The sequence below is a fragment of the Trichechus manatus genome, unplaced genomic scaffold, assembly GCF_000243295.1.
Source record: "Trichechus manatus latirostris isolate Lorelei unplaced genomic scaffold, TriManLat1.0 scaffold00026, whole genome shotgun sequence".
Lineage (NCBI taxonomy): Eukaryota > Metazoa > Chordata > Mammalia > Sirenia > Trichechidae > Trichechus > Trichechus manatus.
Window position 1 is genome coordinate 10,489,806 of NW_004443962.1, and position 25,500 is coordinate 10,515,305.

Here is a 25,500-nt window from a genome sequence, read left to right on the forward strand (position 1 = left end):
CATCATATTTGAATGAGAGTTTTGCAGGATATATTATTCTTGGCTGGCAATTTTTTTCTTTCAAGGTTTTATATATGTCATCCCGTTGCCTTCTTGCCTGCATGGTTTCTGCTGAATAATCCGAGCTTAGTCTTATTGTTTCTCCTCTGTATGTGACTTCGTTTTTCTCGAGCTGCTCTCAGGATTCTTTGTTTGTCTTTGGTTTTGGCGAATGTGATTATGATATGCCTTGGTGATTTTCTTTTGGGGTCTATCCTATATGGGTTCGTTGAGCTTCTTGGATGGCTGGATTTTTATCTTTCATAATATTGGGGAAGTTTTCTGTAAGCAGTTCTTCAGTGAGCCTCTCTGTGTTTTCTGATTTCTCCTACTGTTCTAGAACTCCCACCACTCGCGGATTTGTGCTTTTGATTGCATCCCACATAATTCTCAGGGTCTCTTCATTTTTCTTCGTTCTTTTTCTGATTTTTCCTCAGAGTTGTAGCCAGATGTTTGTCTTGGTTTCGCTGATCCTGTCTTCCACCGTTTCAGACCTGCTCCTCAGCCCTTCTGTGACACTGTCCATTTCTGAAATCTTGTTTATCTTTTGGATTTCTAATTGTTGTTTTTGTATGATTTATAGTTGTGAATTTATTTTAGCGTTTTGTTCCTGTGTTATTTTCTTGAATTCTTCCATTTTTTTGGTCTGTATTTTCCATGAATTTATGTACCTTTTCCATGAATGTCTCTATTTTTTCCTAATTTTTGCCCGCTTTTTGCTTCAACTCTTGGATAATTCTGAATATTAGAGATCTGAATTCCCTATCAGTTAGGTCTAGTGCCTTTTCTTCTACTTGAAGGTCAGCTGGTGTTTTATTTTGTACGCCTACTGGAACCATCCTGTCCTGTTTTTGTAAATGTTTTGATACTGTCTACTGTCTTCAGGGCATTCAGTGGTTATTTTCCTTGTTTATTGATTGTGGATTTGTTTGTTTCTTCCTGCTTTTTTGTTCTATTTGGTTATGTCTGAGTAGGCGGGCTGTGCATTCTTTGTTGTTTGCTCATCTGTGGGCACAATACTTTTCACCTCCTTCTCCAGTTGGCAGGGTCAGTCACTCAGGTATGGTACAGAAGAGCAGGTCCAGCTGAAGGGGAGTTGCTGGGATGGGTTGTTTGTGGCACATACCAGGGCTGACAGTGTGGACCGGGAATCAGTGCAGGGCAGGTTCCAGTAGGCTGTGCCTGTGCTGCTTGGTAGTGTGATGTTCACTACATGGTGCAGGTAGGCAGGAAGGAGGGGGTAGATCGTGATGTGTGGAGAGAGAGGAGAGAGGAACAGGAGCCAAAAATGTATACACAAGCAAGAAAGAGTTCTAAGGGAGCTTGCTACTGGAGTGGAGAGATGAGAGACTGAGAAATGGGGAAAAACAAAAATGAAAAAAAAAGAAAAAGGGTAAAAGAAAAAAATGAATACATCGAGAGACTGGTAATGAAGAAAGACAAAAAGGGAATAAGAGAGAGAAGAAAACAAAACAAAGAAACAAACAAACAAAAAAACGAAAAGGAAAAAAAATGCCCCTAGGGATGTCCCTGTGCATCTGCCATAATAAGGGAGTAGCTTCTAAGCTGCGCAAAACCAGAATTTGTTGTTAGCAGATCTGCCTTGCAAGAAATGCTAAAGGGGACCACAACTAGCATGGCCTCCACCAGACTGAATCCAGTCCAACTAGATGGTGCCCAGCTACCATCACTGACTGCTCTGATAGGGATCAGAACACAGGGTCCTGGACAGAGCTGGAGAAAATTAGAACAAAATTCTAACTCACAAAAGAAGACCAGACTTACTAGCCTGGCAGAGACTGGAGAATCCCCGAGAGTATGGCCCCCAGACAAGCTTTTAGCTCAGTAATGAAGTCACTCCCAAGGTTCACCATTCAGCCAAAGATTAGACAGCCCCATAAAACAGAACGAGATGAATGGGGCACAGTAGTCCAGGAACAAGGACTAGAAGGCAGGAGGGGACACGAAAGCTTTTAATAGGGAACCCAAGGTTGAGTAAGCACAGTGTTGACATGTCTTGGGTTGTTAACCATTGATGTAAAACAATACGTGTACTAACTGTTTAATGAGAAACTATTTTTTCTGTAAACCTTCATCTAAAGTACAGTAAATAAAAAAAAAAATGCTAAAGGATGTTCTTCAGGCTGAAAGCTCATGATGCCAGGTATTAATTTTAATTCACAGGAAAAAATAAAGAGCCTTGGAAAATGGTTAAGCACTCGTCTACTAACTGAAAGGTTGGCCACTTGAACTCACCCATCTGCTCTGCAGGAGAAAGACCTAGTGATCTGCTTCTGTAAAGATTACAGCCAAGAAGACCCTGTAGCGCAGGTCTACTCTGTCACATGGGTCGCTGTAAGTTGAAATCGACTTGATGGCACCTAACAACGACAGTTATATAAGACAGTATACGTATATATTTTTCATCCTTAACTGGTTTAAAAGCAGTTGTATAAAATATGTATACAATGTATTATTGATCCTATAACCTTTGGAAATGTATTTGCAATGTATCTGCCAATAACAGCACAAAGGAGGTGGGTGGGAGCGATGCTATAATGGACTATGGAAGTGACTACAGATGATGAAGTAGTAAGTATAACAATACATTGTTCGGTTTATAACATTAATAGATGTGATATATATGACAGTAGTACCACAAAAAGAGGTAAAAAGGAATAGAGCTATGTGGGAGTAACATCTTTATATCTTACTAGAATTAAGCTAGTATAAATGTGAACCTGATTCTGACAACTTAAGGTGTATATGGTAAGCTCTAGAGCAGCCAATTAATATAATTAAAAACATAAAACACATAGTGCAAAAATCAGTAAAGAAGTTTAAATATTTCATTGGAAAATACTCAATGTAAACAAAAACAGTTGATGACTATAGGAACAAAAAGTCATGAGATACTAAAAAATGAAAAGTAAAATGGCAGTTGTAAATCAAATTATATCGATAATTAACATTAAATGTGAATGAATTAAACAGTCAGTAAAAAGGTAGAGATTGTTAGGCTGAATAAAAAAATAAGATCCAACTATATGCTGTCTATAAGAGACACATTTTAGACTCCAAGATACAAATAGATGTAAAGAAAAAGAATGGAAAAAGAACTAGCATGCCAACAGTAGCCACAGGAAAGTTGGAGTGGTTGTACTGATAACAGACAAAATAGAGTTTAAAACAAAAAAAATGCTACTAGAGATAGAGACATTTTATAATATAGGTAAAATCTTTATTGGGAAGATAGAACAATTATAAACACATACGTACCTGATAACAGTGTCAAAATACACAAAACAAAACATGGCAAAAATGAGGGGAGTATAAGACATTTCAACAGTAATACTTGGAGACTTCAGTACCCCACTTCTAATAATGGATACAACAATTAGATCAGCAAGGAAACAACAACTGTAAAACAACTAGATCTAACAGACGTGTGGAACGTTCCACTCAACAACAAAAGAGTATACATTATTCACAAGTACACATGGAACATTTTCCAGGATAGACCATATGCTAGGCAAAAACAAACTTCAGAACATTTTTGAAAGGATAGAAATCATGTATGTTCTCTGATCACGGTAGAATGAAAGTAGAAATCAGTAACAGGAAAAAAAAAATTGAGGGAAACTGATAAGTATGTGGAAAGTAAACAAGACAGTCCTAAGTAAACCAATGGGTCAAAGAAAAAATCGAAAGAGAGATAAGAGAATAAATTGAGATAAACGAAAATGAAGGTACAACATACCGAAATTTATGGGATGCAGCTGAAGTAGTGTTCAGAGGGAAATTTATAGCTGTAAATGCCTATACTAAGAAAGAAGAAAGGTCTTAAATCAGTAACTTTCCACTGTAAATTATTGGATAAAGAAGGACCTACTAAACTTAAAGCAAGCAGAAGGAAAGAAAATAAGATTAGAGCAGAAATTAATGAAATCTAGAAAATCAGTGACACTAATACCTGCTCCTTTGAAAAGATCAACAAAACTGACAAACCTTGAGCTGAATTAACCAAGAAAAAAAGAAGATTCAAATTATTAGAATCAGAAATGAAAGAAGGAACATTACTACCAACTTTACAAATATAAAAAGGACTGTAAAGAAATAATGTGAACAATTGTATGCCAGTAAATTAGATACCTTAAGTAAAACGGACAAATTCCTAGAAAGACAAAAACGACTGAAGCTGACTCAAGAAGAAATAAGACAGTCTCATTAGATTTATAACAAGTGAAAAGATGGATTTTATAATAAAAACAACTACCCCCAAAGGAAAGCCCAGACATCTTTACTGCTTAATTCTACCAAATATTTAAAGAATTAATACTAATTCTTCATAAACTCTTCCAAAGAAGAGAAGATGAGGGGACACTTCCCAACTCATTCTGTGAAGCCTGTAATACACTGATGCCAAAATGAGATGAAGATACCTCAAGAAAGTTACAGACCAATATCTCTTATGAATATGGACACAAAATCCTCAACAAAATACTAGCAAACCAAATCCAGCAACATATAAAAAGAGTTACAAACCATGGCCAGGTGGGGCTTATCACAGGAATGCAAGGTTGGTATAATACCTGAAAGTCAACTAATACCTCATATCAGTAGAATTTTGTTTAAAATTATGCGATCATCTTAATAGACACAGAAAAAGCACTGATAAAATCAAACACCTTTTCATGATAAAAATACTCAACAAACTAGTAGCAGAAGGGAACTTTCTCAGCCTAATAATGGGCATCTGTGAAAATCTCACAGCTGACTTTTTACTTAATGAAGAAAGACTAGGTGCTTTCTTCTTAAGATAAGGAATAAGACAAGGATGTTAACTATTCTGTTCAGCATAGTGATGGAGGTTCTAGCCAGTGCAGTTAGTGAAGATAAAGAACCAAAAGGCATCCGGATTGGAAAGGAAGAGGTAACTATTTGTATTCACAAATGACATGATCTTGTTTATAGAAAATTCTTCGGAATTCACTAAAGAAATTATTGCAACTAATAAGTGAGTTCAGAAAGAGAAAGATTGTATATTTAAAGGATACACAAATATTAAAAAAAAGAATTGTATTTCTATACACAGGTAATGAACACTTTGAAAATTTAAGAAAATTATGTTTATAGTAGCATCAAAAAGAATAAAATGCTTAGAGATCAGTTTAACAAAAGAAGTGCAAACTTATACTTTGGAAACTACAAAACTGTTGAAAAAAATTAAAGAAGCTCTAAATAAATGGAAATATATCTCATGTTCATGATTCAGAGGACTTAATATTGTTAAGATGGCAATGCTTCTGAAGTTGATCTACAGATCTACGGATTCAGAAATTACAGCTGGCTTCTTATAGAAATTGACAAGCTAGTTCTGAAATTCATATGGAAATGCAAGGGATCTAGAGTAGTCAAAACAATTTTAAAAATGATGAACAAAGTAGGAGGACTTAGACTTGCTGATTTTAAAACTTACTACAAAGCAGAGGTAATCAAGAGTGTGGTACTGGCACAAGGATTGACATATATAGATCAATGGAATAGAATTGAGAGCCTAAAAATAAAACCATACGTTTAAAGTCAACTGGTGGCACAGTGGTCAAGAGCTGTGGCTGCTAACCAAAAGGTCAGCAGTTTGAATCCACCAGCCTCTCCTTGGAAACCCTATGGGGGCAGTTCTCCTCTGTCCTGTAGGGTCGCTATGAGTTTGAATTAACTCAATGGCAGTGGGTTTATAGTCAACTGAAAGGATTTTCTGAAAGGATGCCAATACCATTAAATCAGGAAAGAACAGTCTTTTCAAAAAATGGTGCTTGGACATGTTGATAAAAACAAAAAACAAAAAACCAAACCCATTGCCACTGAGTCAATTCCAACTCTTAGCAACCCTATAAGACAGAGTAGAAGTGCCTCATAGGGTTTCCAAGGAACAGCTGGTGGATTCGAAGTGCCGATGTTTTGGTTAGCAGCCGGACAGTTAACCACTGCACCACCAGGGCTCTGGACATGTTGATAGCCACATGTAAAATAATGAAATTGGACCCTATACAAATATACGAAACTAACCATGTAAAAAAAAAGTAATTCAAAATGGATCAAAGACCTAATCAAGACTTTGGATTTGGTAAAGGATTCTTAGACATGACACCAAAAGCATGAGCAACAAAGCAAAAACTAGAAAATTTTGATTTCGTCAAAATTAAGAACTTTTGTGCTTCAAAGGTCACCATAAGGGAAATGAAGAAACAGCCCACAGAATGAGAAAGAATAGTTGTATTTCATATACGTGATAAGGGACTTGTGTCCATAATATATAAAGAACTCTTACAACTTGATAATAAAAAAGGAAACCCGGTTAAAAAATGGACAAAGGATGTGAATAGATATGTATCAAAGGAAGATACATAAATGGCCAATAAGCAGATGAAAAGGCACTCAGCTGCATTAGTCATTAGGGAAACGCATATCCAAACCACAATGAGATAACCACTTCACACCCACTGGGATGACTAGAATAAAAAAGTCAGAAAAATATCAAGTGTTGGCGAGGATGTGGAGAAATTGCAGCCCTCATACAGTGCTGGTGGGAATGGTAAAATTGGACGGCCACTTTGGAAAACAGTCTGTCAATTTCTCATATGACCCAGCAGTTTCACTCCTAAATATATACCCAACAGAAATGGAAACACATGTCCACACAAAAACTTGTTCACAAATGTTTATAGCAGCATTATTCATAATAGTCCAAAGTGGAAACAACCCAAATGTCCCATTAACCTGATGAATGAATAAACAAAATGCAGTGTATACACACAGTGGAGTAGTATTTTATCATAAAAAGGAATGAAGTATTGATACATGCTATAATACAGAGGAAACATTATGTGAAAACATTATGAAAGAGCTGAAAGAAACTAGACACAAACAGCCACATATTTTACAATTCCATTTTTGTGATATGTCCAGAATAGGTAAATCTGTAGAGGTATAAAGTAGATTAGCGGTTGCTAGAGCTGAGGGGGTAAGGAAGGATTAGGAGGTGATAGCTAAAAGGTGTGGAGTTTCTTTTTGAGGAGATGAAAATGTACTAAAATTAAATGTGGTGTTGGTTGCGCATGTCTGCGATTATACTGACAACAATTGAATTGCACACTTTGAATGGATGAATTGTATGGTATGTGAATTATATCCCAATAAAGGCATTCAAGTGGAGCCCTGGTGGTGCCAGTGGTTAAGCGTTCAGCTGCTAACCAAAAGGTTGGCAGTTCGAATCCACCAGCCGCTCCTTGGAAACCCTATGGGGCAGTTCTACTCTGTCCTATAGGGTCGCCATGACTCGAAATCGAATTGACGGCAGTGGGTTTTGGTTTTGGTTTTTAAAGTCATTAAATAAAGTAACCATTCCTGGAGTCCCTGTGGAGTTGGGATCTCAGCATGTATACTTTTTTTTTTAATTGTTATAATTAAATGAAGTTTACATTTCAAGTTAGTCTCCCATACAAAATTTTTTTTTACATACACTGTTATGAGACCCTAATCGCTCACCCCATTCTGCGACAGCACACTACTCCTTTCCGCCCCTGATTCCCCATGACCATTCAACCAGCTCCTAACTCTCTCTCTGTCTTCCCATCTCACCTCTGGACAGAAACTGCCCCTTTGGTCTCTTCTGTCTACTTGACTAAGAGGCACACTCTTCACGAGTATCACTTTATGTCCCACAGTCCAGTCCAATCCCTGTCTGAAGAGTTGGCCTTGGAAATTGTTTTAGTTTTGGGCTGATAGAGAGTCCAGGGGCCATGCTTTCCAGGGCGCCTCCAGTCTCAGACCATTAAGTCTAGTCTTCTTACTAGAATTTGAGTTCTGCACCCCATCCTTCTACTACTCCATTGGGGACCCTCTGTTATGTTCCCTGTCAGGACGTTCATTGGTGGTAGCTGGGCACCATCTAGTTCTTCTGGTCTCAGGCTGATGAAGTCTCTGGTTTATGTGGCCCGTTCTGTCTCTTGGGCTAATACTTTCCTTGTGTCTTCGGTGTTCTTCGTTCTCCTTTACTCCAGGTGGTTGGGACCAGTTGATGCATCTTAGATGGCCACTTGCAAGCTTTAAGACCCCAGACGCCACTCACCAAAGTAGGATGCAGAACATTTTCTTAATAAGTTTTGTTATGCCAGTTCACCTAGATGTCCTCTGAAAGCATGGTCCCCAGACCCCCTATCCCTGCAACTCTGTCTTTCAAAATATTTGATTGTATTCAGGAAACTTCTTAGCTTTGGTTTAGTCCAGTTGTGCTGACTTCCCCTGTACTGTGTGCTGTCCTTCCCTTTGCCTAAGATGATTCTTATCTACTATCTAGTTAGTAATAACCCTCACCCTCCCTCCCCACCCCCATAACCATCAAAGAATGTTTTCTTCTGTGTTTAAACCTTTTCTTGAGTTCTTATAATAGTGGTCTTATACAGTATTTGTCCTTCTGTGACTGACTAAATTCACTCAGCATAATAAGTTCCAGCTTCCGCCATGTTATACAATGTTTCACAGCTTCATCATTTTCTTTATTGTTGTGTAATATTCCATTGTATAGATATACCATAATTTGTTTATCCATTCGTCCGTTGATGGGCACCTAGGTTGCTTCCATCTTTTTGCTATTGTGAACAGTGCTGCAATGAACATGGGTGTGCATGTATCTATTCGTGTGACGGCTCTTATTTCTCTAGGATATATTCCAAAGAGTGGGATAGCTGGATTGTATGGTGCTTCTATTTCTAGCTTTTTAAGGAAGTGTCAAATCGATTTCCAACATGGTTGTACCATTTTACATTCCCACCAACAGTGTATAAGTGTTCCTGTCTCTCCACAACCTCTCCAGCATTTATTATTTTGTGTTTTTTGGATTAATGCTAGACTTGTTGGGGAGAAATGATATCTCATTATAGTTTTGATCTGCATTTCTCTAATGGCTAATGATCGTGATCAGCATGTATTTCTAAAATGCTGAGTTTTTTTTAGAATAACAGAACTCTTTACAGTTAAGCTCATCTGTTTATAACCCCTCCCTTAACCTTGTAGAAATCATGACCACCCCAGGAAAAGAGAACTTTCGCCTGAAAAGTTATAAGAACAAGTCCTTGAATCCTGATGAAATGCGTAGAAGAAGGGAGGAAGAAGGACTTCAGTTACGTAAGCAGAAAAGAGAAGAGCAGGTAAGTTCTTGGTCTTTATTGATTTATTTTAAAGAACTTAATTTTCCATTTTAAACTTGAAACCAACTTTATTATTATTTTTTAAACAAAGTGTATTATACATTTTCCACTATAAAATCAATACTTCTTTTGGCCAGTGGTGGTGATGGAGGTACTGGAAAGTAGAACAAAAGAACTGGGAAATCTTTCAGGTTTCCAGTATCTCAATGTAAGCACTGTACATTTTGGCCAGTTTCTTTTAGTCTTTTTAAATTTTTCTAAAGTTGCAACTTCCTTAAGATTTCACATGCATGTTTCTTGATGAATTCTTAAATGAATAATAAAACATTACTTTTCTTTGTAAACTTTAATTTGAAAATTTTTGAACATATACAAAATAACTACATAATGAACCCTATAGCCCATTGTTCGGATTTAGCAATCGTCAACATTTTGCCACATTTGCTTCATGTCTGTCTGTCTTTAAATTTCTTTGTTCTGTAGTGTTTTAAAGAAAAATTTCTGACATTGTCATTTCCCCCCTAAATAATTGTGTATTACTTATAAGGACATTTAGGACAATGATTTTTTTGTTTTAATTGTAGTTTAGATGAAGGTCTACAGAACTAGTTTCTTATTAAACATCACATATAATTGTTTTATGACATTGTTAAAAACCCCACAACATGTCAATACTGTCTCTTCTCGACCTTGGGTTCCCTATTACCGGCTTTCCTGTCCCCTCCTGCCTTCTCGTTCTTGCCCCTGTGCTGGTGTGCCTCTTTATTCTCGTTTTGTTTTATGGGCCTGTCTAATCTTTGGCTGAACGGTGAACTTCGGGAGTGACTTCATTACTGAGCTAAAAAGGTATCTGGGGGCCATACTCTCGGGGTTTCTCCAGTCTGTCAGGCCAGTAAATCTGGTCTTTTTTTGTAAGTTAGAATTTTGTTCTACATTTTTCTTCATCTCTGTCTGGGACCCTCTATTGTGATCCCTGTTAGAGTCAGTGGTGGTAGCTGGGCACCATCTAGTTGTACTGAACTCAAGTCTAGTGGAGGTCATGGTAGTTGTGGTCTGTTAGTCCTTTGGGCTAATCTTTCCCTTGTATCTTTAGTTTTCTTCATTCTCCCTTGCTCCCGAAAGGGCGAGATCAATGAAGTATCTTAGATGGCCGCTCACAGGCTTTTAAGATCCCAGATGCAACTCACCAAAGTGGAATGTAGAATGTTTTCTTTATAACCTGTGTTATGGCACTTGAGCTAGATATTCCCTAAGACTGTCGGGGGACAATGATTTTTGATCATTTTTTTGCGCAAGAACACTTACAGAGATACCTGGGACGTATTCTCACTTTACCCCCATCCACAAATGCTTAGGACAAATGGTTCATCACTTTTGGCAAAGAAATTTAAAGACAGAGGATTTAAGTGACTCTTTTTTGCTGTGGAGAGGATTTCGAAACTGGAAGGACTATTTGACCCCAGACTATAAAAGCTCCATAAATCAAATGAATAAGTTTGCAAACCCCTCATACTTGAGAAATAAGGTAATCTGGCATAAAGTTTTTGCAGCTATAGTGGGAGATTCTCAACAGTCACTTTTTTTGAGAAACAGTGCACTAGGAGATCCAATTAGTTGATTTCCAAGAATATATTACAACCTTTGTGTGTGTGTGTGTGTTTGTAAGGCCTGTAGATGTTTGAATCAAACACTTCATTATTATTGGCAAGGAGAGTTTGTAATATTGTAATAGAGTTTAGTAAATTAAGTTATGAGTTCTTGACATTCTCCTTTATGATTTTTGAAAATAACCACTTATTCATAGAAGGATATGTTTCTATTGCCTCTTTTTTATTCAGTATGTTTCACAGTAACAGAATAATCAGGTATAGCATCTTCCTATTCCAAAGGGAATGGAACCTTTTGTTTGAATGAGCTTTTATATTAGCTTCTATTTCTGAGGTAAATTTCCTTTCCTTTTATTCTCAGAAGTCACAATAACATTGTTAAGTATTTATATTCACATACATAAACGTGAACACACATGGGTGTAGGTCTGGGTATAACAGTCAGCCTCGAGATCACGTCTGGCTTTAAGCCATTTAAAGATGTAGTAATGACACTCTGCCATTGACACAGTGTTCCTTTTGATCTGTATCTTCTTGATGTCTGCTGATTTCATGTAATTAGACTTCATTGTAAAATTTTAGATGAAGTAAAATTCTCATATTCACTCACCTGACTGAAGGCAGATGATGATGCTCTTTATCCTTAGTATATCAAGTGGCAAAGATGGCCTCACACATCTGACTAAAACATTTATAGTTGAAATTCTGCCATCTTCATTGTATGATATCTAAAATTGTGCCAGGGCTTTAGTGGACATTTTCCAGTACAAGTTTCTGGAATATTGCTCTGTTTAAAATCTTAATTTTTTCATTGTGTATGTGCCATCTTATGCAGGGAGAACTGGTAAAACTAGTAAGATTTCCAACTATCACAGTAAATATACAGTACTTGTTTCATGCCTAATTTGTGAACCAGTAAATATCAGCAAAATACAGATTGATTAAAATACTGTTTATCCTTCCACATTTGCTTTGTCATGTATCTGGAAAAGCGGTGGTGCAGTGGTTAAGCACTTGGGTGATACCCGAAAGGTCAGCGGTTCAAACCCAACAGCCACTCAATAGGAGAAAGATGTGCAGTCTGCTTCGGTAAAAATTTACAGCCTTGGAAACGCTAGGGCAGTTCTACTCTGCCGTATAGGGTTGCTATGAGTCAGAACCCACTCGACGACAGCAGGTTTTTAAAAAAAATTAAAAAATTTTTTTTAATGGGAGTGATGCTGCTAAGTATACAAAGGATAACTATCTTTTAGAGCCATTCTTTTATCAGGCTAGCACTTAATATTTGTTACCTAGGCAGCACTACATAAATGACTTCTGTACCATTGGCACTGACAGAACTCACTTGGCAAAACACTTTACTAGTGATTTTATTCTGATTAAGCCAGTACTTGAAATTTTTCATGTATGGAAAGATGAACACATTAGGTTTATTGTTAACAAATTGTGAAAACAGACTCTTGCTGAATTCAGTGTGAGTAGGTGATAAATAGTGCTGCTAAAAAGTTCATGAAGACCATAGTGGTAAAGATTGGAGGCTTGCTTCATGTTGGTGTAAGAAATATCTTACGGAGCATGCAAGTTGATAAACTTGTGGACAGCTAACTTTTCCCATCAGTTTACTTGGTTGATAAGGTCAGGCAATATATGCAGCCTATAAAGGGTAACAACCATGATTATTTTGGCATTTTTTTTTCCTGAAGACCTCATCCTGCATTTTCTCTTCTCTTGCTCCTATCAATATTAGTTGTCCTGTGGGCTTGCTGCACAGCTGTAGTCTTAGGACATCACTTTGCAGAATTTTCTCGTTTCTTGTGATGATCCCCTAATCCCATGTTTTTCCTATTTTAAGTTGAATCCCTCTTTTGCTGAAGAATATTTTTTAGTAGCTTTCTGAGAAAGAGCATGTGGGAGACATTTTTTGAGACCTGGCTTGGCTGAATATGTCATTCTACATTCATACTTGAATTTTGAAGCTATTGTTTTCCTAAATTGTAGCTTCCAATCTATTACAGGTTCTTTGAGAAAAATTTTTTTTTTAAAGCTTTTAAGATCTTTATTCCTAGTTCTGAAATTTTATGATGATGTAGCCCTGTAAAAACGGCATGGGGGCAGTGTCTGACCTCCAGTCCTACAAGGGGGATGGAGAACCAAGATCAACAGCGCAAGGCTGACTCCCATGAGGCGGAGGCCAGACAAGCCTCCTCTCTCCGCCATCTTTACCAGTTCTGACACCAACCATCCCTTGCACAGACAGCACTTCCTACTTCTCTGCTGGGTTCAGTAGTTCATTGCAATGGCCACACACAACTCAGTGACCGTACTCACGATTATGGGGTTTATTATAAGGGAAGTAAGTTACAGTTCATGCTCAGAAACACTCAGGATACAGTTCTTCCGAACTGTGCTTGCAGGCACGCCTCTCCCTGGCCCTAGGCCTCTCCCCAAAGGCACTCAGCTTTCTCTCTCAGTGGGCTGGGAAGCCCACTGCACCGTCTCCTGCTGCCAGGTCTCTCCTCCTACCGATTCTCCCCATCTTCAGGGTTAAGATTGCTGTCTCTTTGTCTCTCCCCCTTCCTCCCTTCCTCTCTCCCCCTACCACGCCTTCTCCTTCCAGAAGCATCTCAGCGCAGGGATCCCAAGTTCAAAGGACATGCTTTCCACTCCTGGCTGTTCTTCCTTTGTGGTAGTAGAATCCCCCTCTCTCTGCTCTGGAATTCGCTCTCTTTTATGGCAATACTGACCAATCCCCTTAGAGGGCCACAGTTACCCATCAGCACAGTCCCGCCCAATCACCTGGGTGGGAGTTACAAGACTTTGGCTAGAAAGGCCGTATTAAGTAATTCATTACACTCCAACCCCCCCCACCCCTCCCTTTTTTAAAAATTTTTATTCATTGTGCTGGGCTTTAGGAGGGTACTTTGAATCTGGAGACTCAGTTCTTGGAAATTTTTCGCTATTAATTCATTGAGAAGTTCCTCCTTACCTCATGTCCTGTAATTCAAATGCTGGACTTCCTAGACTGATCCTCATAATTTTCTCTTTTTCAAACCATGCTCTTGTTTTCAGTCCACTGCCTCACCCCAGCCTTCTGTTATACCTCGAATCTGTGATCCTGAGACTTTCCAGGGCTCTGCAGGGTTTGTGGGCTTGCTTGTTAACAGTATATCCCACCATAGGCACTTCAGTTTGATCTTCCTCCACTCTCCTCAATCTGCTGTCATAGATATGGTTAAAGGTTCACATGTCTCTTAGTTTTAACAAAGGTAAATGTGTTTTTGTTTTTTGTTCCTTTTATCATTGTGGGATGGTATTTCTGAGAAGAGGATAGAAAGGCCTGATTCTGCTCTTTTTTATTTATTGTTGTACTTTAAGTGAAAGTTTACAGTTCAAGTTAGTCTCTCATACAAAAATTTATACATACATTGTTATGTGACCCTAATTGCTCTGCCTATACTATGATAGCACACTCCTTCTTTCCACCCCTGATTTCCCATATCATTCAACCAGCTCCTGACCCTCTCTGCCTTCTTATCTCCCCTCCAGATAGGAGATGCCCTTTTAGTCTCATGTATCTTGAACTAAGAAGCACACTCTTCACGAGTATCATTTTATGTCCCATAGTCCAGTCTAATCTTTGTCTAAAGAGTTGGCCTCAGAAATTTTTTTAGCTCTGGGCTGATTAGAGAATCCAGGGGTCATGCTTTCCAGGGTTCCTCTAGTCTCAGTCTGATCATTAAGTCTGGTCTTCTTACTAGAATTTGAGTTCTGTACCCCACCTTTCTCCTGCTCCATCCAGGACTCTCTGTTGTGTTCCCCATCAGGGCAGTCATTGGTGGTAGCCGGGCACCATCTAGTTCTTCTCGTCTCAAGCTGATGGAGTGTCTGGTTTATGTGGCCCTTTCTGTCTCTTGGGCTACTACTTTCCTTGTGACTTTGATGTTCATTCTCCTTTGCTCCAGGTAGGTTGGGACCAATTGATGCATCTTAGGTGGCCGCTCACTAGCTTTTAAGACCCCAGACACCGCTCACCAAAGTAGGATGCAGAACATATTCTTAATAAACTTTCTTATACCAATTGACCTGGATGTCCCCTGAAAGCATGGTCCCCAAACTGCCTCCCCTGCTACACTGTCCTTCAGAGTGTTTGGTTGTATTTAGGAAACTTGTTAGCTTTGGTTTAGTCCAGTTATGCTGACTTCCCCTGTAGTGTGTGCTGTCCTTCCCTTCACCTAAGATAATTCTTGTCTACTATCTAGTTAGCGCGATTCTGCTCTTTTAAATCTGTTAGTCTTGTTCTAGAGTGTTGATTCTTATTGTGTTGATTAGCTTACACTTGGCATGAAAATTTTATTGACTTCTGGGAAGAAAACAGTGTAAACATGATATATTTTAATTCTTCTGTTAATAAGAGAGCTGCAGTTCTAGGATAGTGGAAAATACACTATATTAATTAGTCATTATGAAGTATGGATGACATAGTTAACTATCGAGTGTTTGCTGTGTGTTCTGAACACTTTAGGAATAACTCTTTAATCTTCTCAAGCAAACCGTTGAGTTGTAGATTATTATTTTATTATTTTTGGTATACTACACTATAATTGTAAATGTCTTTAAGTGCCTGTATGACCCTGGGCAAGAGAAAATACAGTATGTATATAAAAACATTGAAAAAGAAAGATGATCAATTCATTGCATTGCTAGTTCTTTATCTGAAGCCCTCCTAAGTGGTTATAGTAATTTCGGTGGGAATACCATCACCATAAAGAATAATAGCCTCTGTCACTGGAAGAAACCTTTGAAATCACCTACACCATTAATGTTCACATTCGTTCTCTGGAGTCTTGGGGTTCTGGATTGTGTCTCATATGTTGCTTCTGTTCCCCCAGGAAATGTTTGAAAGCCATTGGAGCCGTGCTATCCAGTATGATAGCCATTAGCCTCATATAGCTATTGAGCGCGAAATACTTGACTGGTCCAAATCGAGATGTTGTGTAACTGTAAAATTGACACCAGATTTCAAATACTGAGTATGAAAAATGTAAAATGTCTCAATTTCTTAAAATTAATTTCATCTACTTGTTTACTTTCTTCAATGTGGCTACTAGAAAATTTTTAAATTACATTTATGGCTTAGATTATATTTCTGTTGGACAGTGCAGATATAGATCATCTGCTATATAGCAAAACTGTAAGTTTGGATGATTTGCCCAAGAATATGCAGAGGTTAGTGTGACCAAAATCCTTGCACATTTAGGTTAGTGCTCTTTCCACAGGATCGTGCAGCATTAGGTCCACCTGATAAAAGTTGTTTGCTGTAACGTAGATCTCGTTCGTTTTGCAGAGCATTTGATGGTCAGAGCATGGTTTTGAAGTGATTAGTCCACTCTGTTATAACTGCTAAATATTAAATGACCTGGGTTGTACCCATAAAGAAACTAGTGGTACATTTCTTAATGTGTGTGACTCCAATTATTTCATGAAACATCATTTTAAAGATTTTCACAGTTTAGTTATCCAACATGCTTTGACATTTTTTACTTGAACAATTGCATAACTTGCATATGTGTTTAATAAATTGTCCTTGACAAATTCAATATGCCATTCAACCCCATTCTACCAATTTTATCAAATAAGATTTTGCTTATGCTTCTTTAAGCTAGAAATATTAGCTGCAAGTTAGTCCCTGTCTTAGTTATCTAGTGTGGCTATAACAGAAATACCACAAGTGGATGACTTTAACAAAGAGAAGTTTATTCTCTCACAGCCCAGTAGGCTAGTAGTCCAAATTCAGGGCGCCAGCTCCAGCAGAAGGCTTTTTGTCTCTGTCAGCTCTGGAGGAAGGTCCTTGTCATCAGTCTTGTGTCTGGGAGCATCTCGGCACAGGAACCTCAGGTCCAAAGGACATTCTCTGCTCCCAACACTGCTTTCTTGGTGGTATGAGGTCCACATGTCTCTCTGCTTGTGTCTCTCCTTTATATCTCAAAAGAGATTGGCTTAAGACACTGTCTAATCTTGTAGACCTCATCAGTATAATTGCTGCTAATCCATCTTATTACATCATAGTGATAGAGTTTATAGCACATAGGGAAATCACATCAGGTGACAAAAGGTAGACAGTCATATAATACTGGGAATCATGACCCAGCCAAGTTGACAGATATTTTTTGGGGGCACAGTTCAATCCATGACAGTCAGCTTTGTCCTTAGTTTCACCTGCTGTTTAACCTACTGCTGCTAGAATTGTTATCATTGAATTTATATCATTTAATAAATCTCGAAATTTAAAATAATATATTTCTAAAATATTTTCTATAGCTAGATTCTATAGAATGGTTAAGCGCTCAGCTGATAACCAAAAGTTCAGCAGTTAAAACCCACCAGCCACTCTCTGGGAGAAAAGACCTGGTGACCTGCTCCCGTAAAGATTACAGCTTAGGAAGCCCTGTGGAGCATTTCTACTTTGTCATACAGAGTCATTATGAGTTGGAATCGACTTGGCAGCACACAGCACACAACAACAACAGCAGCATCCTGCCCTACCATGTTATAGTAAGGGCGTTGCCTGTGTATGTAAACATTTTAATACTGCAGATGTCATTTTAGTAATTATGTTTGATTTTGGAATCATGTAGATGTTTTAAATTACTATAGAAGAAAAGTAAATCACAATGAGGAGAGAAATGCATGAAAAGAAAAGATGAAAGGAAACAAATCGGCCTAACTGTGTCATGCTAGTGGCTAAATTAGAGTGTAAATTAATTTAAAACACTTCAAAATATGGAAATTCAATTAATTATCCCTTGTGGGATATATCTTGTTTTTTTTAAATTGTGCTTTAGATGAAGGTTTATAGAGCAGATTAATTTCTCATTAAACAATTAATGCACATATTGTTTTGTGACATTGGTTGCCGACCCCATGACTTGTCAACACTCTCCCCTTCTCAACCTTGGGTTCTCCATTTCCATTCATTCAGCTTTCTTGTCCCTTCCTGCCTTCTCATCCTTGCCCTGGGCTGGTTTGCCCATTTAGTCTTGTATATATGGTTGAGCTGTGTGTATTAATGTTTGTTTTATGGGCTTGTCTAATCTGTGGCTGAAGGATGAACCTCAGGAGTGACTTCAGTACTAAGTTAAAAGGGTGTCTGGGACCATACTCTTGAGGTTTCTCTAGTCTCTGTCAGACCAGTAAGTCTGGTCTTTTTTTTGTGAGTTTGAATTTTGTTCTACGTTTTTCTCCAGCTCTGTCCAGGATCCTTTATGGTGATCCCTGTCAAAGCGGTCGGTGGTGGTAGCTGGGCACCATCTACTTGTGCTGGACTCAGTCTGGTGGAAGCCCTAGTAGTTGTGGTCCATTAGTCCTTGGACTAATCTTTATTCCTCGTGAGATATATCTTAATGGCAGAAGACATTCAGTAAACTTGAATTGGAAATACTGCTAAATACATGATGTATTTTCATTAAAAACAAACAAACAAACAAAAAAAAACCTAGCTCTATTAAAGGCCTAGAAATAATAAATTATCTTGTAGCAGTGAGCACCTCTAGCGCCCTGAGATTGTGGACTTTAGAGATTTTTCTTTAAAAAGAACCAGGCTCTTTGGAAAAATAGCTGATTTTTGGTTAAAGACAGGGAACATTCATGATAATCTGTAATAAGTTTTCATAACATATACTACAAGATCACTGGAGTTGTGTTAAAAAGACTGAGGAGGTAACTGGAGTCTTCCATTGGCCAAAATTGGGGTGTCTGAAGTATCAAAAAGAGTCCGTGAGGATTTCTGGTTCTGGTCAAATTGAATTAACAGGGCCAAGAGTTCTCCTCCTACCTGAACAGCAACAACGAAAAACCAAGCAGACAAAATAACATGAAACAACAGTTTTCAAGACACCAAAACATCAGACAGTGAAGGGCCAGTGATCTCTGGAGATGGGAAACAAATAAGGTGAGCGCTGTGATTGCCCCAGGTGCCTTGAGAGAGTTTCCAGGTTCTGATACAGGGAGGGGCATCTGAGGAAGAACCCACAGACTCCCTGAGTTGAAGAGACAGAGCTGGGAATCTTGGGAGACCAAGACAGAGTTTATAGAATAGAATACCAGAGAGAGAAGCCTGGGGCTCTGTAGAACATTTTCTTCAAGTATTCGACAGAGTGCTGGTCTACTGATCAGCACATCTGTATGATGAAACTACCTAAGGCTAGAAAAAATATTGTCCAAGAATAGAGCCAGGAGTAGTGCCTATTCCCACTAGCCAGACAGGAAAAAGTCATAATTCATGAGGCATTAGGTAGAGGACTCAGGAACGTCTTGCGTCAGTAGTAGAGATTAATTAGCTGCAAACTTAGCATTGCCCTTGGACCCACCTAACAGATTATAAAAGCAAGACCCATATGATCAAACTGTGTTCATATAACTTAGCTGCACACCAGAACAAAGCTCAAGAAGTTACATAGGAATACAAAAATATTTAGCAAGGTAAAATTCACAGTGTCTGGCATCCAAACAAAAATTATGAGGTATACACAGACGCAAGAAAATATGACCCATAATGAGAATAATCAGTTGAAACTGGCCCGGAACTGACACAGATGTTAGAATTAGCAGAGAAGGTTGTTAAGACAGTTACTGTAACTGTATTCCGTACGTTCAGAAAGTTAAGTAGAGACATGTTCTTGTTGCTTTTGTTGTTATTTGCCATTAAATTGATTCCAACTCACAGCGACCCCATGTGTGCAGAGTAGAACTGCTTCATAGGGTTTTCAAGGCCGTGATCTGGAAGCAGATCACCAGGCCTTTCTTCTGAGGTGCCTGTACGTGGGTTTGAACCACCAACATTTTGGCTAGTAGTTGAGTACTTAACTGTGTCACTGAGGAATGATATATATATATTTTTTTAAAAGACTCAAACTTTCAGAGATGAAAACTATGGTGTCTGAGATGAAAAATATATTAATGGAATCAATAACAAATTAGAAATTCCAGAAGAAAAGATAAGTGAACTTTGAGGCATAGTAATAGAAACTGTCTTAAATGAAAAACAGAGATAAAAGAACCAGGAAAAAAAAAGCATCAGTGAGCTGTGGGACAACTTCAAGCAGTCTGATAAGTGGCTAATTGGAGTCTCTGAAGGAGAGGAAAGAGGATGTAACAGAAAAAAACATTTAAAGAAATAATGGCTGAAAACTTAAATAATGAAAATATAAACGCACAGATCGAAGAACCTCAGGTCCTGGAATTACTGGAGGTGGAATTCAAAAAATTAATATACAGAGCTCTTCAAGAGATCAGGAAGGAGATCATGCAAATACTCAGACCAGGCCAAAGAACACACAGACAAAGCAATAGAGGAATTCAGGAGAGCAATACAAGATCAGAATAACAAATTTAACAGGCTGCTAGAATCCATACTAAGACAACAAATAGAAATCCAAAAGATTAACAATAAAAGTTCAGAATTAGACAACTCAATAGAAGGTCATAGGAGCAGAATTGAGGCAACAGAAGTCAGAATTAGTGAGACTGAAGGTAAAACACTTGATACCAATTTATTTGAGGAAAAATTGGATAAAATAATTTAAAAAAATGAAGGAACCCTAAGAATTATGTGGGACACTATCAAGATGAAGAACCTATGAGTGATTGGAGTACCAGAACAGGGAGATATAACACAAAATACAGAGAGAATTGTTGAAGACTTGCTGGCAGAAAACTTCCCTGATATCATGAAAGAGGAGAAGGTATCTAAGAAGCTTATCAAACCCCACCCAGGGTAGATTCCAAAAGAAAGTCACCAAGACATATTATAATAAAACTTGGCAAAACCAAAGATAAAGAGAGAATTTTAAGAGCAGCTAGGGATAAACAAAAGTCACCTACAAAGGAGAGTCAGTAAGACTAAGCTGTGACTACTCAGCAGAAACCATGCAGGCAAGAAGACAACGAGATGACATATATAAAGCCTTGAAGGAAAAAAAAATAGCCAGCCAGGAGTTATACATCCAGCAAAACGGTCTCTCAAATATGATGGTGAAATTAGGGCATTTCTACGTAAACAGAATTTGTAAAAACCAAACCAAAATTACAAGAAATATTAAAGGGAGTCATAGAACTTTCATATGGAGAGGAAGTTAAGGCAGTATCAAGAAATAAAGATTGGTTTAAACTTTGAAAAATAGAGGTGAATTTTAAGGTAACTACAAAGGAAACTAACAAATCTACCCATCAAAATAAAAAAGAAAAACAAAGTAAAGACTTAGCAAATACAAAATCAACAAGAATGAAAATGATGAAAAGAAAATACATAAAGAAAAATGACTCAGCACAGAAAATTAAGTGGAACAAAGAAACTCTCGACACCACACACGCACAAAAAAAAATACATCAAAATGACAGCATTAAACTGATACCTATCAGTAATTACAGTGAATGTAAATGGATTAAATGCACCAATAAAGAGACAGAGAGTGGAAGAATGGATTAAAAAAACACAGTCCATCTACCTGCTGCTTACAAGAGACACACCTTAGACTTAAAGAAACAAACAAACTAAAAGTCAAAGAATGGAAAAAAATGTATCAAGCAAACAACTATCAAAAGAAAAGAGCAGGAGTGGCAATATTAATCTCTGACAAAATAGACTTTAGAGGAAAATCTACCACAAAGGATAAGGAAGGACACTATATAAAGATTAAAGGGTCAATAAATCAGAAGGACATAACCATAATAAATATATACATACCCAATGATAGGGCTCCAAAATACATAAAACAAACTCTTAACAGTATTGAAAAGACAGATAGACAGCTCCACAATAATAGCAGGAAACTTCAACACATCACTTTTGGTGAAGGGCAGAACATCTAGGAAGAAGCTCAGAAAAGATACAAAAGATCTGAATGCCACAGTCAACCAATTTGACCTCATAGACATATACAGAAAATAAGCTTTGTAATATTACAATGTTTTGGATTCTGTTAAGGCTTGCTTTGTGGCCTGCTATGTGGTCTATTCTGGAGAATGTTACATGTGCGTGGGAAAAGAAAGTATACTTGGCTGCTGTTGGGTGGAGTGTTCTGTATATATCTATGAGGTCAAATTGGTTGATTAAAATTTATTAAAATATCCTGTATCCCATTTTGGTGAGTGGAGTCTGGGGTCTTAAAAGCTTGTGAGTGGCCATCAAAAATGCATCAGTTGGTCCCAACCCACTTGGAGCAAAGGAGAATGAAGAACAACAAAGACATAAGAAAAATATTCGCCCAAGAGAGAAAAGGGCAGTATAAACCAGAGACTCCATCAGCCTGAGACCAGAAGAGCTAGATGGTGCCTGGCTACCGTCAATGACTGCCCTAACAGGGAACACAACAGAGAGTCCCTGACGGAGCAGGAGAGAAGCGTGGAGAAGAACTCAAATTCACGTAAAAAGACCAGACTTAATGGTCTGACTGAGTCTGGAGGAACCCCGGAAAACATGGCCCCTGGACTTTCTGTTAATCCAGAGCTAAAAGTATTCCTAAAGCCCACTCTTCAGACAAAGATTAGACAGGATTATAAAACATAAAATAATACTCATGAAGAGTGTGCCGCTTAGTTCACCACCAAATGGGTGGCTCCTGTCTGGAGGCAGGATGAGAAGGCAGGAAGGGACAAGAACTGGTTGAATGAACACAAGAAACCCGGGTTGGAAAGAAGGAATGTGCTGTCACATTATAGGGATAGCAACTAATATGACATAATAATATGTGTATAAATTTTTGTATGAGAAATTAACTTGATCTGTAAACTTTCACCTAAAGCACAATAAAAAATAAAAAGAAACATGAAGGAAACTACAGTAAATCACATCATAACCGAACCACTCGAACTAGCCATAAAGTGAAAATCTTAAAAGTATGTGGAGAAAACAGACATGTTTACATATAGAGGAACAAAGGGTAACAATCATCACAGCAAATTTCTCATTGGAAACAATGCAAGCCAGAAGACAGTGGAGAAATCTCTGTAAGGTACTGAAAGAAAAAAAACTGTCAATTTAAATTCTATACTGGCAGAAATATTTTTTAAAAACAATGATGAAATAAAGGTGTGTTTAGACATACAAAAGCTGAAAGAATTCATTACCACTAGACCTGTACTACAAGCAGTGTTAAAGGGCATCCTTGAGATAGAAGTAAAATAATGCCTTGAATTGCTTTAAAGCAAATCCCTGACATCAAATGATTTCATTTGTAAATACTTCGATGTTTATCTCCAAAAGATGACCACTGTCTTGATTACTGTAATTTGTCTTGATTACTGTAGCTCTGTAATGAATTTTGAAATAGTGTTAGCCCTCTGACGTTGCTCTTATTTTTCAGAATTGTTTGGCTACTGTAGATCCTATCTACATTTAAGTGAATTTTAGAATCTACATATCAGTTTCTACAAAAAAACCTGCTGGGAATTTGATTGAATTCTTTTGAATCTATAAACTTTGGGAGAATTGATATCTAACAATATTGAGTCTTCTCACCCATGAACATGGTAAAATAATATATTTAGGTCTTTAGTTTCAGCAGTTTGTAGTTTTTGCTGTGTAGGTCTCACTCCTCTTTTGTCAAGTTTTTCCCTAAGTATTTTAGATTTTTTAATGCTACTGTAAATACAGACAGTTTTACTTCTTTCTTTCCTATCTGAGTGCCTTTTAGTTCTTTTTCTTGCCTAATTGCAGTGACTAGAACTAAAAGCTACTTCCCTGTCTTATTTCTTGATCTTAGGGAAAGTATTCAGTCTTTCATTAAGTATGTTATTAGCTGTAGGTTTTTCATAGATTTCCTTTATGAGGGTACCAGTTATTAGGGGAATAAATGTTTAGGATTCTTATGTCTTCTTGATTGATTAATCCTTTTATCATTATAAAGTTATTTACTTTATGTCTGGTAATACTGTTTGCTCTCAAATCTACTTTGAAATTAATATAGCCACTCTAGCTTTCTTGTAGCTAGCCTTAGCATTACATATGTTTCTACCTTTTTACTATTAATATATTTATGTCTTTATATTTAAATTGCATTTTTTATAGGCAGCAGATGGCTTAGTGGATGACTTTTTTATTAATGTTTGCTGTAGGCTTTATAGTATATATCCTTAACTAATTACAGCCTACCTTCAAGTAATACTTTTTTTTTTTAAATTGTGTTTAAGTGAAAGTTTACAGCTCAAGTTAGTTTTTCATATAAAAATTTATACACAAATTGTTATATGACCCTAGTTGCTCTCTCTATAATGAGACAGTACACTCCTCCCTTCCACCCTGGATTTCCCACGTCCATTCAACCAGCTTCTGTCCCTTTCTGCCTTCTTATCTCACGTCCGGACAGGAGCTGCCCATTTAGTCTCATGTATCTACTTGAATTAAGAAGCACACTCTTCACGAGTACTATTTTATGTCTTATAGTCCAGTCTAATCTTTGTCTAAAGAGTTGGCTTCGGGAATGGTTTCAGTTCTGGGTTAACAGAGTCCAGAGGCTATGTCTTCCGGGTTTCCTCCAGTCTCAGTCAGACCGTTAAGTCTTATCTTTTTACTAGAATTTGAGTTCTGCATCCCACTTTTCTCCTGCTCCATCAGGGACTTTCTGTTGTGTTCCCTGTCAGGGCAGTCACTGGTGGTAGCCAGGCACCATCTAGTTCTTCTGGTCTCAGGCTGATGGAGTCTGTGGTTTATGTGGCCCTTTCTTTCACTTTGGCTAACATTTTCCTTGTGTCTTTGGTGTTCTTCATTTTCCTTTGCTCCGGGTGGGTTGGGACCAATTGATGCATCTTAGATGACCGCTCGCAAGCTTTTAAGACCCCAGACACCACTCACCAAAGCAGGATTCAATGCAGAATGTTTTCTTAATAAACTTTGTTATGCCAATTGACCTAGATGTCCTCTGAAAGCATGGTCCCCAGATCCCCTCCCCTGTTACTCTGTCCCTTGCAGCGTTTGGTTGTATTCAGGAAATGTCTTAGCTTTTGGGTTAGTTCAGTTGTGCTTATTTCCCCTGTATTCTCTGTTGTCCTTCACCTAAGATAATTCTTGTCTACTGTCAAGTTAGTGAATTCCTGTCTCCCTCCCTCCCCGCCCTCATAACCATCAAAGAATGTTTTCTTCTGTGTTTAAACCTTTTCTTGAGTTCTTATAATAGTAGTCTCATAAGACATTTGTCCTTTTGTGACTGATTGATTTCACTCAGCATAATGCGTTCCAGATTCATCCATGTTATATTTCGCGGATTCATTGTTGTTCTTTATTGTTGCATAGTACTGCATTGTGTGAATGTAATATGATTTGTTTATCCATTCGTCCGATGATGGACACCTGGGTTATTTCCATCTTTTTGCTATCGTGAGCAGTGCTGCAGTGAACTTGAGTGTGCATGTATCTATTCTTGTGACGGCTCTTACTTCTCTAGGATATATTCAAAGGAGTGAGATTGCTGGACCGTATGGTACTTCTATTTCTAGGTTTGTTTTTTTTTTTATTGTACTTTAAATGAAGGTTTACAGGACAAATAGTTTCTCATTAAACAGTCTGTACACATATTGTTTTATGACATTGGTTAAGAACCCCACAATGTGTCAGCAGTCTCCCATCTTGACCTTGGAGGACCTTTTTTTTTTTT

At 37.8% G+C, this 25,500-nt stretch overlaps 1 protein-coding gene across 4 annotated transcripts in view; it reads left to right on the top strand.

Moving 5' to 3' along the window:
* Positions 1-25,500, top strand: part of KPNA1 (karyopherin subunit alpha 1) — a 96,968-nt gene that overhangs the window by 27,905 nt on the left and 43,563 nt on the right. For 2 of the 4 annotated variants that reach the window (XM_004373628.3, XM_023728819.1), the window contains exon 2: positions 9,115-9,248. In XM_004373628.3, the coding sequence (XP_004373685.1) occupies positions 9,120-9,248 (129 nt within the window). In that variant the 5' untranslated portion in view covers positions 9,115-9,119. Of the gene's footprint in view, positions 1-2,335; positions 2,395-9,114; positions 9,249-18,151; positions 18,804-25,500 lie in introns of those variants that run through there. The other 2 variants (XM_023728820.1, XM_023728821.1) reach the window with 2 other exon arrangements.